General features: G+C 43.8%; 1 protein-coding gene across 1 annotated transcript in view; it reads right to left on the reverse strand.

Annotated features, from left to right (window-relative positions):
• Nucleotides 1–774: 774 nt before the first annotated feature.
• HACD3 (3-hydroxyacyl-CoA dehydratase 3) overlaps nt 775–18,445 on the reverse strand; it is a 53,500-nt gene continuing 35,829 nt past the window's right edge. The window contains exons 10-11 of the mRNA XM_077263307.1: nt 17,321–17,452; nt 775–1,580 (exon numbers count right to left, since the gene is read on the reverse strand). Coding sequence (XP_077119422.1) covers nt 1,504–1,580; nt 17,321–17,452 — 209 coding nt within the window. The 3' untranslated portion in view covers nt 775–1,503. The remainder of the gene's footprint in view (nt 1,581–17,320; nt 17,453–18,445) is intronic.

Genomic DNA, 18,445 nt, shown 5'->3' on the forward strand with positions numbered 1-18,445 from the left:
TTATATACTTAACAAAAAAAGTGTGAAACTACTGAAATTATGTCTTATATTTTAGGTTCTTCAAAGTAGCCACCTTTTGCTTTGATGACTGCTTTGCACACTCTTGGCATTCTCTTGATGAGCTTCAAGAGGTTGGGGATTTATTCAAAATTGAAGGAATACTGAACTTGCATGGCTACCACAGCATCTTGCAGCGGCATGCTATTCCATCCGGTTTGCGTTTAGTTGGACCATCATTTATTTTTCAACAGGACAATGACCCCAAACACACCTCCAAGCTGTGTAAGGGCTATTTGACCAAGAAGAGTAGTGATGGGGTGCTACGCCAGATGACCTGGCCTCCACAGTCACCAGGCCTGAACCCAATCGAAATGGTTTGGGGTGAGCTAGACCGCAGAGTGAAGGCAAAAGGGCCAACAAGTGCTAAGCATCTCTGGGAACTCCTTCAAGATTGTTGGAAGACCATTCCCGGTGACTACCTCTTGAAGCTCATCAAGAGAATGCCAAGAGTGTGCAAAGCAGTCATCAAAGCAAAAGGTGGCTACTTTGAAGAACCTAGAATATAAGACATATTTTCAGTTGTTTCACACTTTTTTGTTAAGTATCTAATTCCACGTGTGTTAATTCATAGTTTTGATGCCTTCAGTGTGAATTTACAATTTTCATAGTCATGAAAATACAGAAAAATCTTTAAATGAGAAGATGTGTCCAAACTTTTGGCCTGTACTGTATGTCTTTCAATGTGAATCATGATTCCAAAACAATCACCTCTGGTACAGTAAAAATCTCAGTCCTTTATTATACACACATATTCCATGTATCCATAATCCAGCAAGAACACATACCGTAGGTAACTCTGGTGGCTCAGCACCACATGCCTCCGGATGCAGGTAATAAACCGTTATTTGGACGGCAGCCTTTACATATTGCCAGAAATACTTTAGTACTACAAAATAAATCATTGAATTCATCTCTTAAATACAGATTCAGAACCTGCTGATGCTAATTTAGGTAGTCAGAATCATAAGCCAGTTGTGCCATGCTTTGTGGTAAGGAATGTTCATAGGGACTTTTGTGTGTCTCATGGAATATTCTAGAGGTGTAAATGTCAACTGTCAGCCTCCATTACTAGTACTGTGAAGGTGATGGATGGTATAGAGCAAAGGGCCTGTCTAAAAAGACAGGTGACACCAGAAAGACGCAAAAACATATCCCAAAGTTTACTTTGGACCCAGTTTGTCTTATTCAATGGCTCCTTCATGGGCATGTCTGAATCCCATTTTTTGGGGATCCAGATGGAAGCACCGGTCAGAAACATGAACACACTGCAGTGTGAACAGGCCCTAAGAAATACACATATTCATTTGTTCCCTGAAAGGAAAACAAAAATAAAAAACAATGGAGGGGAAGGGTGAAAAGAAAAACAACAAAAAGCAAAACAATAGAGGAATTTTAAATTCCTCATTCCACAATCTTGGAAGAAAACCCCAAAACTGACAGACATCAACGCATCTTCTTCTGCCGACTTCCCAAACGTCTGCGTCTTTGTTTGAGCAAGTGACGGAAGTTGATGACAAGTCCTGTGATAGAATAAAGTATTCAATTATTTTTCAGTTGTATCATCATTTTATTTTTAGACAAATGAAGAAGAAAAGAATATTTGAGGTTTTATAGTAATAAAAATATTAAAGTCAAGCAACACGTTCTCATTTTTGCATATTGATATTCGCATACTGGTTTATGAAATTTGTGGAGATCTTGTAAGGGCTTGCAAGGGATAGATTGATATATACATAGAATTAATCATATATATATATCTCATTCTATCTCCCTTATAGTGTTGACACCCCAAGGTGTCACTAAGTGATTAGTGCAGGTTCTTGTTGAGTTATTCAAAATTGTGAATAATCTGTATGTGAATACATAAATGTTCATTAACGTAGCTACTAATGCTGAAAATCTATATACTAGTACGTTGTGCCTGTAATGAAGAAAACTTAAGAGCTTTATTCAGAGAAATTCTTCCAGTCTTTATCCGTGATGTCCATAGCACACTGCTATAGCTTCTTACATGCTAGGGGTTCTGAGACTGAATCCCAAGAAAGCCAAAACTTCAGGAAAATAAAAATCATTAACCAGTTAAAAAGGTATCTTATGAGCACAGAAAGATGCTGGGGGCTTTTCCTTCAAGGTCCTGAGCTGTTGAAGGAGCAGGTGCCCCCCGATAAGGTGAAATCAGAGGAAGAGAAATCAGAAGGAAGACATCACTGTCCAGACTGAGCAACGTGGCCTCCGAGACAAATCCCTATTAACACCTCATTGGTATTAACGAGAATCATATAAACTTTACTAGCCAATATCTCCACAATGGAGATGAGGGAAAAAAAAAGTAAACCCCCAAAAAATCAAACAGACATTTTATTTAGCTCCAAGCATGTTAACCTGACACATCATGATTTAGTGGCTGAAATCTTGTGAAAGGTCTTCTTTCAATGCTAAGTGAGTGCATTCATATAATACCCGCGGCTTAGTTCGCGGAAAATATGTTAAATTGTTGGTTATGTAGCTAAAGTAAAATTTTGAGTGTCACCCTGAAATTGACATTTTCAGAGTGCTACAGTAAATTTTTTTTCCCACTTTAAATTTTTATTATTTTGGCATTTTGCTAATTTGTTGCAACATTGGAGTGAACAACAACTTTTTTTTTAATTTCAACATTTGTATTGATTTTACATATTCAATACATATTATGCAGTATAAACTATTACAACTATTTTTTTAACTATTTTTTTTTATCAAAAATGAAAATGGATGCATATTACACAACCCTTCCCCCCCACTCTCCAGTGCAATCTATAAGTAGTTCATGGACAAAAGAGTAAAATTGGTTTACAGTTAAAGGGCCACTGTCACCCCCCTCCAGCCGTTATAAACTAAAAGAGCCACCTTGTGCAGCAGTAATGCTGCATTCTAACAAGGTGGCTCTTTTAGTTTATAACGGCTGGAGGGGGGTGACAGTGGCCCTTTAAGGCTACTTTCACACTAGCGTCGTGCACTGCACGTCGCTATGCGTCGTTTTGTAGAAAAAACACAAAAAGTGCTTGCAGGATGCGTTTTTTCTCCATTGACTTGCATTAGTGACGCAGTGCGACGCATTGCCACACGTCGCAACCGTCGTGCGACGGTTGCGTCGGACTGTCGCCACCAAAAAACGTTGCTTGTAACGTTTTTTGGTGCGTCGTGCCCGTCTTTTCCAACCGCGCATGCGCGGTCGGAACTCCGCCCCCTCCTCCCCACACCTCACAATGGGGCAGCGGATGCGTTGAAAAACAGCATCCACTGCCCCTGTTGTGCGGCGCATTCACTGCTAGCATCGGTACGTCGCAACGACGCAAATTGTCGTGCGTCGTCTGACGCTAGTATGAAAGTAGCCTTAAACAACTATCTATTGCAGTGCTTTTTGGTAAACAATGTTTCTGGTTTTACCTTCAGGTGCATATATGAAAAGATTTTTGGGGTTACCCACTCAAGAGCAAGCAGTGTACAACTGTCCATCTGAAAAACACAGGCTCTTCAAGTGATTGACCTTGTGCTTTGTTTATAGTCATAGCAAATGCAAGTCGGATAGGGAACTGCAAATGCTTAAAATTGAAGGGCATGTTGCTTGGTAGCAAAGGAATACGCGGAATGAAAACATTTGCTCCCTTAGAGTTTCCCATAAGAATAGTGGCTTCAATAACATTGGGCATGAGACTATTATTGCACAATCTTGTGCTGTTACCCATTTTTTGGGGGTCAAGGTTCCGAAGCAAAATTATTGTGGCTCCTATTCTTAAAGTGAGCTTATGCGGTGGCATTCCAGGAGGCTCCAAAGAATTCAGGAACTCCAATGGATACATTACGGCTTGTTCACTCTCCATGACTGAATCAATTGACATGTATGTGGTCCTAGACAAGGCAGCATTCCCTGAATTAATAGATTTATGGAGCGGACACTATCATTTTTAGGCGCTAGGATTGCACGTTCACAAAGCCACTGATGGTTGTTAAAATTGTTACAAATATCAGGGAAAACTTGGTCAATAAGTTCCATTACCGAAGATGTCATTTCACAAAAATCTTCCGGAAAGGAAATGAGACCAGTAGTGGAATCAGTAGGGAACCTGTCATTTCCAAGGCACAGTAGCTGGTGTGTAAATTTGTCCGCAGTTGTATTTCCCATCAAATGAACCCACATATTAGTAGTAAGAGTTTGCTTCTGAACATGTATCCACAGATAAGAAGATTTTAGACAGGCATTCAGCTCATCCGCTGGTGTTGCTCCCTTAAGAACAGGTAATGTCTGGCAGAAGTCACCTGCAAAAATTACAACAATTCCCCCCATTAAACGATCAGTTCCCCGCAGATCTTTCAAGGTGTGATCAAGGGCCTCGACCGCTTTCTTGTGCGCCATGATAAATTCATCCCAAACAATTACTTTGCAAGTTTGTAATACCTTAGCTTTCCCAGAGCCCTTAGTGATATTACAGACAGGAGTTTCTGACAGCGCTATATTAAAGGGCAATCCTACTGCACCCTCCATTTAAAAGAGTGGCTGCAATCCCAGATGATGCAACAGCCAAGGCAATGGCATTGTTTGAGCGAATTTCTGCAAGCAGCAAATTAATGAAAAATGTTTTACCAGTACCTCCTGATGAATCTAGGAAAAATAGTCCCCCATTTCCACTAGAAATCTGAGCCATAATTGCCATATAGGCCGATCTTTGATCATCAACCAAAAGAGGCTTATTTAATATGACAAACTCTTTACATTTTTCCAAATCATAGCTTTTTTCTTGCAGAATCTCTCTGTTCATAATATCAAAGTCTGGTCGATTTGGTGCTGGTAAAACCTAATTGTATTGATAGATATGCACCTTTCTTCTAACATCAAGAGGGCTTTGTTGAATATGTCAGTAGTGAAATATAAGTCTAAGTCTGGATTAACGTTCCTTTGCACTATAAGAATATCTTCACTAAGATATTCTTTGTATTTGTCCCAAAGTGCACAGGGATTGGAAGGTGCGCAGGCTGTAATTATTACAGCAAACAGGTCTCTTAGTTGAGGTGGAAAGCGAGTGAGAGATGCTTCCTGCAAAGTCATGTCCCAGTATTGATGGTCTTCGATCAGACCACGCTTTTGGCATGCTTCCCTGTAAGTTTGACACAGCTCTCCATCAACTATTTTGAAACCTGTGAAAGAAGTTGGTCCACAGACAGTGTGAAGCAGTAATCGTAGGTAGTAGCACTCTGCGTTGTTTGGATGCACTGTATACACAAGTCCAAGAGCATCACTGGAACGTCCTTCCCATCCTGGGACCCTTGCACCTTGTTTCCTCTTGCAAAATACTTTTCTCGATTTATTCGATGTATAATATTTTGGGACATCTGAATATAATGTCCTTGCAAATGGATCTGCTTGACATAGGAGAAGAAAGCTGTCAATGTTGTATTGGGTGGTCAAGCAGCTCTTTCCTCTGCATTGTTGGGAGTAAAATAAACTTGTCCATTTTCAAGATGGACACTGAGATGAACTACAGTCGGTTGTCTTTCATGGATGGGAAAATTTAGTAATCACCACATGGCTTCATTACTACTTACCGTATTTTTCGGACTATAAGACGCACTGGACTATAAGATGCACCCAGGTTTTAGAGGTGGAAAATAGGGATTTTTGTGTACTCACCATAAAATCCTTTTCTCCGAGCCACTCATTGGGGGACACAGAACCATGGGTGTTATGCTGCTGCCGCTAGGAGGCTGACACTAAGTTGAGGCAAAAAAAGTTAGCTCCTCCCCTGCAGTATACACCCTCATGCTGGCTTCCAGAGACCCAGTTCAAAGTAAAAGCAGTAGGAGATCATTAACAACATATAACATAATATTAGCGTACAACATGTCAGAGTAAGCAAAGAACCAAGAAGAAAAGAGCCATAAGGCTAACAGGGTGGGTGCTGTGTCCCCCAATGAGTGGCTCGGAGAAAAGGAATTTACGGTGAGTACACAAAAATCCCTATTTCTCCTTCGCCACATTGGGGGACACAGAACCATGGGACGTCCCAAAGCAGTCCCTGGGTGGGAAACTACATAACCGAATAACTCTGTGTACCAACGGACTATAAATGTGCTACAGCCGTTTGCAGAATACGTCTGCCAAGGACCGCATCAGCAGATGATTGAGTATGGACATTGTAGTGCTTCGAGAAAGTATGCAGGCTGGACCACGTTGCGGCCCTGCAAACCTGTTCTGCCGACGCCTGATTCCGAATGGCCCAGGAAGCACCCACCGACCGAGACTGGATCAACATGTTAGGGCATGTTAGGTTAGGCTATGGGTTGAACTAGATGGACTTAAAGTCTTCATTCAACCTTAATAACTATGTAACTATGAGTTGAGTGTGCCCTAATCCCCGCCAGGATAGGTCTGCCGCTGACCCAATAAGATTCTTGAATAGCTGACCGGATCCATCTGGCTATCGTGGCTTTTGAAGCGGCTAAACCCTTTCTGTGACCCTCAGGGAGCACAAAGAGGGAGTCCAACTTACGGAAGGGAGCGGTTCTAGAAATGTACCTCCTGAGAGCCCTTACTACGTCCAAGGTGTAAAGGGCCTCTTCAACCCGATGTCTTGGCTGTGGACAGAAAGAGGGAAGAACGATATCTTTATTAAGGCGGAAGGATGAAACCACCTTGGGTAGAAAGGACGGAGATGGGCGAAGGACCACTTTGTCCTGGTGGAAGGTAAGGAAGGGCGCCCGGCAGGACAGGGCAGCCAACTCTGAGACTCGTCTGATAGAGGCTACTGCCACAAGGAAGGCAACTTTCCAGGAGAGAACAGGACCAAATTGAGATCCCAGGTCTCTAACGGCATCCTATAGGGGGGTACTATGTGGGAGACCCCCTGAATGAAAATTCTGACTTGCAAGTTAGAAGCAATCTTACGTTGGAACAACACAGATAACGCCGAAATCTGACCCTTGAGGGAGCTGAGCGCCAGACCGGAATCCAAGCCGGACTGGAGAAAGTCCAGAATGGAGGGAACTGAAAAGACGAGAGAAGCACATCCACGGTGCCTGCACCATGAGAAGGCTTTCCAAGTGTGGTGATAGATGCGAGCGGATGACGTCTTGCGAGCGCTAACCATGGTGGAAACAACTTCCTGGGAGAAACCAGCTTGAGTTAGGATCCAGGTTTCAACAGCCAAGCCGTTAAAAGTAGGGCCCCTGAGCTCTGGTGGTAGATCGGCCCTTGGCGAAGCAGATCTGGGTGATCTGGTAGCCACCAGGGAACGTCGGAGACGAGTTGTACTAGCTCCGCGTACCACGCACGACGTGGCCAATCTGGGTCGACTAGGATCAGAGGAACCCCCTCCATCTTGATCTTCCAGATAACCTTCGGTATTAAGGAAAGCGGAGGAAACACGTATGGGAGATGGAAAAGATGCCATTGGGATACGAGTGCGTCTACCCCGATGGCCTGAGGATCCCGAGATCGTGCTATGAAATTGGGAACCTTTGCGTTCAGTCTGGACACCATCAGATCCACATCAGCAGTCCCCCAGTGGAGAGAAATCTGCTGGAAGACCTCCGGATGGAGTTCCCACTCTCCCGAGGCGAGACCCTGACGGCTGAGAAAATCCGCCGCCCAGTTCTCGACGCCTGGGATGTGCACTGCAGAAATTATCAAGTGGTTGTTCTCAGACCAATGGAGAATGTTGGACACCTCTCGCATTGTCGCCCTGCTGCGGGTACCCTCCTGATGGTTTATGTACGCAACCGCTGTGACGTTGTTTGATTGAATTCGAATTGGGTGACTAGCGAGGAGGAAGTGGAAACGTCTCAGGGCAAATCTGATCACTTGAATCTCTAAGATGTTTATCGGAAGTCTCGACTCCCGAATCGTCCAGCGCCCTTGGGCAGTGTGGTGGCGATTACTGCTCCCCAACCGAGGAGACTGGCGTCGGTAGTCACCACTAGCCAGTGAATTGGGAGAAAAGACCTTCCTTGGCTGAGTGACGAATCCAAAGTCCACCATTTGAGCGCTTGCCTGATCTGCGGGGACAAAGGACATGGCCGATCGAGGGATAAGGGACTCCTGTCCCAATTGTCCAGCAGGGGCGGAGATGAAGTTGGGCGAAAGGGACCGCTTCCATTGCTGCCGCCATTTTCCCCAGGATCTTCATGGCAAACCGGATGGAATGAGGGGCGGGACGACAAAGTGTCCGGGATCCCTGCTGGAGAGCTTGGGCCTTGGACAGAGGGAGCAGGACCAGACCCTGGGATGTGTCCAGGATCATGCCTAGGAAGGAGATCCGTTGGGCTGGCACAGGGGAGGACTTGTCCAAGTTTATCAGCCAGCCCAGGCGAGAAAGAGTATCCAACGTAATGCGGACGCATGAGTCACAAGCATGATAGGACTGTCCCTTGATCAGGAGGTCGTCCAAGTATGGTAACACGACCACTCCTCGGGAGTGAAGAATGGCCATGACCTTCGTGAATACCCTGGGCGCGGTGGAAAGGCCGAAGGGTAAGGCCGTGAATTGGAAATGGTCCTCCTGGATGGCAAAATGCAGGAACCTTTGGTGCGGCGGGAAGATTGGGATATGGAGATAAGCATCCCTGATGTAGATTGATGCCAGAAACTCTCCTCTTTCCATTGAAGAAATGACCGACCGTTTTTTTGAACGACGAAGAGGTTGGAGTCAAAACCTCTGAATCTCTCGTGTTCTGGAACCGGAACAATGACCCCGTTTCGCCGGAGACTTTCGATGGCGCAGTGAAGTGCGTGAGCCTGAGCCTCTGAATTTGGGAGGCGAGAAGGGAAGAACCGTGCAGGAGGGGAGGCAGATAATTTTATTTTGTAACCAGAAGACACCAGGTCTCTGACCCATTCGTCGTGGATGACGGAAAGCCAGACATGCTGAAAAAGAAGCAGGCGACCGCCTACTTTGGTGGTGTCGAGTGGAAGACTCCCCGAGTCATTGTGAGGAGAACCTGGAGGGCCTGGTTCCCCTGGTTCTGGGTTGCCTAGGTTTACCTCGCCAGGACTGGTTCGGCCTGTATGAGGGCCGGGTCTCTCTCTCTGCACGTGGTGATTGTCCTGATCTGGACGAAGTTGTGGGCGTAGACCAGAATGGGCTATTGCGAAAGGGCCGAAAGCGAAAGTGTTGCTGATGCTGAAAAGTAATCTTGGGCCTTTGCTGTGAGAGGAATTTGCTTTTTCCTCCTGTAGCATCGGAAATAAGCTGGTCTAACTTTTCTCCAAACAGACGTCCGCTCAGAAAAGGCAGAGAAATTAAGGACTTTTTAGAAGAGGAATCCGCACGCCACTCCCTAAGCCATAGTGCTCTCCTAATGGTGACGGCGTTTGAAGCTGCAAGTGCAGCGCAGTTCGCTGCATCTAAAGACGCATACATCACATAGTCCCCGGCCATGGCAAATTGTTTGGCGAGATCCGCAGCCTCAGACGGAAGAGCCTGGTCCTGAATGGATTTTGCAAGGGCATCTGCCATGCCGCAGCGAAAGAAGGGGAGAGAGAGGAACCTGAAGCTTCGTAAACCGAGCGAGCAAGGGAGTTTATTTGACGCTCTGTGGGATTCTTAATCGAAGCCCCATCAGGTAAGGATAAAAGCGTTTTGGTAGCCAAGCGCAACACCGGAGGATCCACTAATGGAGGTTCCGTCCAATCTTTGACAATATCTGCGGAAAAGGGATACTTTGTTTCCAGGGACTTTTTTCCTGTAAAGCGCTTATCCGGTCGCTCCCTGTGTCGCCGGACTATGTCTATAAAGTCAGGATGAGAGGCGAACACCCTATGGGATCGCTTGGTTCTTTTAAAAGACACTTTAATCATCGGGACCACATGGTTTCCCCAGCGCTGATTCCTGCAGCCCAGCGGTGGGGACATTTTTCTGCCTCCTGCGAGTGGGATCCCAGTGCGATCCCACTTGCCGCTGCCCCCTCCCCACGTTACATCCCTACCATAAGACGCTCCCACTTTCCTCCCAGATTTGGAGGAAAAAAAGTGCATCTTATGGACGGAAAAATACGGTATACACCTTCCCATCTGATACAGCATAATCTCATCAGATGTACGTTTTGATTCTCTAGCTGGAAAACTGTCATATCACTGCCCTTGTTAAGTCAATTAAATACATTTGCAAATATGTTAACAGTTACAATATTCTACGTTAATGTGTGCCTCAATTTGAAAGCAGTGGAGAGTAAGGTACAACCCATCGATTATCTATTTCAATATCTGTGTTTTGTTTAACCCTTTTTAATCTGATTGTTGCAGTATATCCTCCCTGTTCAGGTTTCAGTCTTCTGTAAAGAGGATAACCATCATCTCCTGTTTGTGTTTCTACAATCAAGTTGCGAGGATACTTTTTAGTACAGTTTCCTTCATACATGGCGATCTTGGGTTAAGTGGCCCACGGATCATATTTTTACGAATAGTTTTAAAAAGTACAGGGTCCTCATCTGGATTTGGAAGCTCGGCAGAAATAACACTGTCAATTTGATCAGGGCGTATTTTATCCTTTAGCCATATCAGTAAATGAGCATGTGGAAGACCTCTAATTTGCCAATTGAATACATCGAACACTAACTTTCACCAAAAATGTAACACTTTGTAATTACCGTATTTTTCGGACTATAAGACGCACTTTTTTTCCTCCAAATTTGGGAGGAAAGTGTGGGTGCGTCTTATAGTACGGATATAGCATGTGGGGAGGGGGGCAGCAGCGAGTGGGATCGCACTGTTATCCCACTTCAGGATGTCCCCGCTGCCCGGAATCAGCTGCTGGGGAAAGCACATGGCCCCACTGATTAAGTGCAGTGAATATTTATTAGCTGCTCCCCGCCCACCGATCAGCTGAGCGGTGAGCCGGGAGCAGCAAATGAATGCTGCACTTAAGCAGGGACACACAGTTTCCCCAGCACTGATTCCGGGGAGAATCTGTGTGTCCGGGGGAGGAGGAGGCAGCAGCAGGGGCCAGGACATCGCTGTATACCTGCCTGTGCTGGACGCTGAGCTGTCTGGTGCACAGGGAGGACCTGTGTGATGTCAGAAGTGGGCGGGCTGGAGCATCACATGGCAGCTCAGAGCCCTCCCTCTTCTGACATCATCACAGGTCCTTCAGACTCCCACCTAGAATCTGCAGCTTCCTCTTATGTCCTGCGCTGTGGAAAGGCAACAACAGGGAGGGCTCTGTGTGTGCAGCCATGGGATGCTCCAGCTTTTACCTCACAACAGTGTGGCTGGCTGCCACAATTAAGAGGTCAGTCTTTACAAAACACAATAAAGCACTCTGCCACTCCTTTGGTGAACTATAACTCCCAGCATGTCATAGGATCTGCAGGACATGCTGGGAGTTATAGTTCTCCCATGGGATTTTAAAGCAGCACTCCAGTGTTATTTTGCAGTGCTGGAGTGGTGCTTTCACTATAAGCCCTGTGCACCCATTCTTAGGGCTCATTTTCACATGCGAGGCACACGTCCGTATCTCGCATGTGGAAACCAAGCTGTGGAGCCGGCACTCCAGAGCGGAGCGTGCGGCCGCATAGGAACACATGGAGCTGCACAGCTCCGCTCCAAAGTGCCAGCGCCAGAGCTTGGTTTCCACATGCGAGATATGGACGTGTGCCTCGCATGTGGAAATGAGCCCTTATACTCACCCTCCAGCGTCTTCATATCGTACTTCACAGACACCACACTGGTCCCGCAGCTTCCAACATAATAACATACTATTATATATAATAACACCACATATAATAGTATGTTATTTATGTTATTAAATATTTTACCACATTTTTTTTGCTTCAAATATTTTTTTCCCTATTTTCCACCTCTAAAACCTGGGTGCGCCTTATAGTCCGGTGCGTCTTATAGTCCGAAAAATACGGTACATTCATGAGCTTGATCAGTTTTTGTTTAAAAACCCTTGCTGTTAAATCATGTCGATCACAGGGGCCTTGGCCATTCAGAAGCTCTTCCCTTATCTCTGGCCAAGTTGGATTACATGTAACTGCAATAAACAAATCAGGACGACCATATATCCGAACATATGTCATGGCATCCTGAGCATACTCATGCATATGTCTGGGACTTCCAGTAAATGTAGCCGGTAAAATAAACATACGCCCAATGTCAGCCACATTGCCATCATTAGCAACAGCATCCCTTAAATGAATGTATTCATCCACTAAGTTTTTTGTTGGTTCGTATGTATAAAAGACGCTCACTTTCCACCTTGGCATACATATCAATTATAAATTGATGAAAAAGTTGCCTACATTGTAAAATGTGGTTAGAAGACCCATGTATGATCATTATTTGGTAGGCATAAAAGTCCATAGCCGATATTTTTTTATTTGTTGGCCTAGCAGTCTTGGGATCAGTCTGTGTTAGATTAAAGTGATAGCCATCTTGGCCATTCCAAAATATTATAGGATATTGCAGAGCACCATATGATCTATGTGTTTCTGCAATACGTTGAAGATTGTTGCTTCGTCGCTGAATAATTATATCTCGGCTTTGAAAGTCCTGTCCAACTAATAGCTACTTTGTTAACAGTGGGAGAATTAAATCGCCTTTCATGCTCGCCAACCAGTATCTTGTCTGCTCTTATTACAACTTGATATTCATCACTTGGCATTCTTTCTAAGGCTATTTTGAAAAGGTTTACTAACCTGATGGAAAAATCTTTGTAAATTCAACACTATCTCTTTTTTTGTCTCAAGTACATATAGCTTCACAACGTCTATCAGCTTGTATTTGTTCGTCTCCCAAAAAATACATTTGTAAAAACTTTGGATCTTCTTTTGCTACAGGAAGCATTGAACCGATTTTGGGATATAATTTAAAATTAATACACCTGCGCTCTAACTAACAACAAGATACAGTAAGGAGGCTGTGCAACTAAGCCTAGCAATGTCACACCTGCATACGCGGTTTTTTATATAAATGCAATAGGCAGACTGTGTCCGTCATACAGATATTACTGTTTAAGGCAAAAACTGCCAATAAAGGAGTGCCTGTTGGTGCACATACACTTACTATTAGTGATGATGATGATGGTCGGGGAAGTCGGAGAATGTCCAAAACACTTCTTACTAAACGTATTGTGCTGCACCGTGCGGCTGGGAAGGGGAGTTACCCACGCCGGCTAAACCCAGATGGATGGCTCACCACTGGGAGTCCGGATGAGTAGGAACCGCCAACTCCTAGCGTGCCCCGGCCGGAAGCAACGCCGGAGCAGTAGCGGTGTGTGCGGGGGGCGTGGCTAAGAAAGTGACGTCACAGAATGGGCGGGCGCGTGTCAGGGGAACCAATCCAATGCGTTTCGAAGGAGGTCAGGCCCTGACGAAGAAGGAGTACCTCCTTCGAAACGCGTTGGATTGGTTCCCCTGACACGCGCCCGCCCATTCTGTGACGTCACTTTCTTAGCCACGCCCCCCGCACACACCGCTACTGCTCCGGCGTTGCTTCCGGCCGGGGCACGCTAGGAGTTGGCGGTTCCTACTCATCCGGACTCCCAGTGGTGAGCCAAACCTTCTGGGTTTAGCCGGCGTGGGTAATTCCCCTTCCCAGACGCACGGTGCAGCACAATACGTTTAGTAAGAAGTGTTTTGGACATTCTCCGACTTCCCCGACCATCATCATCATCACTAATAGTAAGTGTATGTGCACCAACAGGCACTCCTTTATTGGCAGTTTTTGCCTTAAACAGTAATATCTGTATGACGGACACAGTCTGCCTATTGCATTTATATAAAAAACCGCGTATGCAGGTGTGACATTGCTAGGCTTAGTTGCACAGCCTCCTTACTGTATCTTGTTGTTAGTTAGAGCGCAGGTGTATTAATTTTAAATTTTATTGTCATTATTTTAGACAGGGTATAGCACAGACCTTGCCATCCCACCAGCAGCCACAATTTTCTACGCTTCCCCTTTTTTTCCCTCTCTCTTGTTTGTCTCATTGCCCGAATAGTGCAGCGCCAGTGTTTACCACTATTTTTATTCTCGATTTTGGGATATATTTGGCCCTGGACTTTAAAAGTTGGCATAAATTCTGCTTCCTGGAGTACAGCTGTCGTACCAAAGGCTGTCATCTGGAAAGATGAATTGTATCTCCTAATATTTGGCAGAAAATGCTTGGACTCGGGAGTTGTTCCTGACATGTATGAAAGTAGTGGTTCATGAGGTAGATCTAAAGGTGGCAAACTGACTTTGCCATTTGAGAAGCACATACCAGGCAATTCCAAGGTAAACTTCTTTGCTTGACAATGTTTGCATATTATGGCCATTTTGCCAATTATGACTTTCTGATGTGACAGATAGTCTTGAATTGGGTTGTAGTGAAATGCTTCCAAACTCAAATCAGCCTGCCTACATCTTTACACAAGTTGCATATGTCGTATGCGGTCATTTTCACAACGTTCATCCATTTGTTCAGATGTTTCCATATTCCTTGCTTCAGCCTGCCTTATCCGATTCTTGTGAAGATGACATTTCCGCTGCTCTGATGTCTCAGCTGCCTTACATTTAGCCTGTCTCATCCGTTTCTTTTCAAGCTGTGAGTCACATTGTTCACATGTCTCAGCTCTTTGACACAATTTTGCTTTATTAGCTTTTGGATGAACTTGCCTAATAGATGGTCGTTTTTTGGGTGGCATTTTAAAAAACAGTCCTTAGTATTATGACCCTTTAGTATTCACCTGACACTGATAAGAGATGTAATAGGATGAATAGTAAATACAGAGCAGCCCTCACACAGTATTACTATGACATGAAGGAGCTCACATCTCAGTAATAAAAACCACCTCACAGGCAGACTTGTTTAGTTGCCTATAGCAACCCATCAGAACTCAGCTTTCACTTTACCTCAGCAGCTTCAGGGAAGTATGTGTGCTGTCTGTGATGTTTGTATGGTGTTTGTGAAATGTTTGTGTGTGGTGGTGCGGCCCCTTTAGTGCCATCGCTATAATCCGCCCCTGTCAGTCACAATTATTTACCCCTCAGCACTTTTACTTTCACCTTCATATTTCTCCATTATATGTATAGGGTCAATCTCATGACGGGGGGACGCTAGCGAGATTTAACATCTGCAATATTTTGCTCCTGTGGGTGGATAGGGGGAGTGCCAAATGTCACCCTAATCGGGCGAGAACTGTGGATTTGTATAGAGCGGGCTACTACAGATTTTGAGTTTTATATACATATGTATATATATATAGATTCAAGAAGTATTGTTTCTCCTTGCGGAGAGTGACATGTTAAGCATGCCGAGATGAGGAGCCTTAAAGCCACAATGCTCCTCTGGGAAATATACAAATTGCCTCTTCAGCGAGGAAGAGGACTAGAACTATAGTGCCACCTATTGGAAGTAGCATTAACTGTTAGGATTGCTACTTCCAATAGGTGGCACTAGAGTTCTAGTCCTCTTCCTCTCTGAAGAGGCAATTTGCATATATATAGATTAAAATTAACCTATGTGTGAGAAGCATTCCCTCTATAACTATACAGTACATGTGTAGTATACCTGACTCTGCATACAAAATTGAACTGAAATCAGTAGATGGTAACCACTGCTTAGCTTTACGCCACTGACTTAAATTTGTATCTTTCATCTTAAGGCCAGCCTCTCAGCTCCAAATTTCATAGTCCCCGTATTGTCTGTGATTTTCAGACTGGCATATGGGTTTCTTGAGTCTAAACAGTCTTATAAGAAGATCTTAAGTTAAGGTCAGGAGACGTGTGGATGGTCCGCAATTATAATTTGTGTCCGCCCTTTACAGATAACATTTGGTTAAACAGGTGGATGCTTTTTAAAGCTGTGCCATGGTACTATTTACAGTAACGGTCAAAAAGTTTGGACACACCTGTTCATGCAATGGTTTTCCTTGTTCTTATTGGAATGTGCACATTTAAGATATATCATTAAGATAGTAGCAATTTTTTGTTTTGGTTTAACCGACCTTTAAGTGCAGTCATGAAAAAACATCTAGCCAGTTTGATAAAACTGGCTTTCATGAGATCTGCCCCAGGAAAGGAAGACCAAGAAATATCTCTGCTGCAGAGGATAAGTTAATCAAAGTTACGTAACTGCAAATTGACAGTACTGCAAATTGACAGTACATTAGATAACAGCAGATACCTCAACATCAACTGTCCAGAAACCAGAATAAGTATGGCTTTATGGTCAAATTGCTGCAAAGAAGCCACTATTGAAAACCGCAAACAGCAAGAGACTTGTTTGAGCCAAGCAACACAAGGAATTGAAATTAAATCAGAGGAAATATGCACTGTAGTCTGATGAGTTAAAATTTGGGATTCAAAACACACATTCTCAGAATGGCTTCCACAGCATTCTGCACAGACATGTCATCCCATTTGCTTTACCCTTTGTCCTGTTGCAACACAAATGTTGTCACCACAATGACCCAAAGCACACCACTAGGCTATCTGACCAAATGGAGGGATAAAGTGTTGCGTCAGATGACATGGCCTTTACAATCACCCGATATCAACCCAATAGAGATGGTTTGGGATAAGTTGGACCACAGAGTGAAGGTAAAGCAGCCAAAAAGCACTCATCACCTCTGAGAAGGACTGTACTTCCAGACTATTGGAAAGATATTCTAGATGACTTTCAGGTGAAACTGCTTGAGTGAATACAAAGGGGTTGCAAAGCTGTCAGAGTAAAATAGGGGTGCTTTGAGAAATCTAAGGTAAAACATACATTTTGGTTTGTTTCACACGTGTTCCTCTACGCCTTTCTATATGCATTATTTGGGGGTTTTACCGCTTTGAGCCTGAATTTACAACGTGCACATTAATAGCAAGGAAAACCATTTTATGAACACGTGGGTCCAAATTTTTGACCAGTACTGGACATTGGCTGTCTGAGCGATTGCGCATTCAAATGTCTGGTTCCATGTTGTCAGAGACTGCACTTTAAGAACATTGCGTGCAGAATAGTGTTACACCACTGTACAGCCACAGTTTCAGGTGAAATCTGTGCCAAGTACAGTGTAAAAATATTACAGAATAAAAATAGTGAAGACGATGCCACCCCACAATAGCCTTTTTGATCTTTGTGGGACTAACTATAGAAATAAAAAAATTAATGAAATAATACACATAACCTCCCTTTTCCATTAATTAGTATCAAAATGCAGAATATATTTAAAATGTGCATACAAATGGAGCAAAAACCCTGCATTAGTCATAAACGGAAGAATCATGTGAATAGCCCAAGAAATAAAAAACAGAACTTACCTAAAATTAAGATCAGTAGATAAATGTAAAGGAAGATGGAGAAGCTGATGTTTACATTCATAGGAGATGGGAGATGGAGACCAAATATCCCAGTCTCCGTAAATATAGGCATTGACAGGAGGACACAAACAGCTGCGGGAGAACGAAAAGTTAGGATCACATCCATATACGCATCGGCTATTACATTGGATAATCAGCAATCAATAGGTTAACAGCAGCAGAAGTCTCTAGTGTCCCAGAACTCCTTCCCATCAAATGCCCAATGTGTACCAACAATAAGCTGCCCAATTTAGGTCAGGATTTCCATGGACTGAAGTCTAACTACTTCCGTGCTTTCTCAAATTCTGGAATCGTGAGGGAACAAACTCCAAATCCTCTGCTTATGGAATTTCCTGACATGATTTCAGCTTAATCTCCCCTTGAGGCTGGAGTCACACTAGCGATTTTGATACAGGAAAAATATTTATCTTGGTACCGTGTTTAAGCCAGTAGATAGAAAAATATTTAGAATTGAGAGTCCTCAGTGGTTGATATCTTTTAATGGCTAACTGAAAAGACGGTAACAAATTGCAAGCATTCGAGACTACTCAGGTCTCTTCATCAGGCATAGACTACGCCTGATGAATAGACCTGAGTAGTCTCGAAAGCTTGCAATTTGTTACCATCTTTTCAGTTAGCCATTAAAAGGTATCAACCACTGAGGACTCTCAATTCTAAATTTTTTACTAGCGATTTTAAAATCAGTCTGATTTTGCTCCTGCAAAGTCAGACAAGTGTAATGCGAGTGTCATGTGTTTTTCATGCGAGTACAATCCGATTTTTCACACCTAGCATCCGATTTACATCCGAATGCAGTACGATTGCAATGTGATTTTAACATGAACTTTACATTTACACATCATTTTCAAAGGAAACAGTCTTCAATACACACACACACATATATATATATATATATATATATATATATATATAAATATATATATACTAGCTATTGTACCCGTTCTACGCCTGGGTGGCGAGCATTTATATTGGTATATGGTCTCCATCCTGGTATGTGTTGCTTCCATCCTGCGCCCTAATCTTGTCATGTGCTGCTACCATCTTGCGCCCCCATCCTGTCATGTG

Source organism: Ranitomeya variabilis, chromosome 5 (genome assembly GCF_051348905.1).
Source record: "Ranitomeya variabilis isolate aRanVar5 chromosome 5, aRanVar5.hap1, whole genome shotgun sequence".
Taxonomy (NCBI): domain Eukaryota; kingdom Metazoa; phylum Chordata; class Amphibia; order Anura; family Dendrobatidae; genus Ranitomeya; species Ranitomeya variabilis.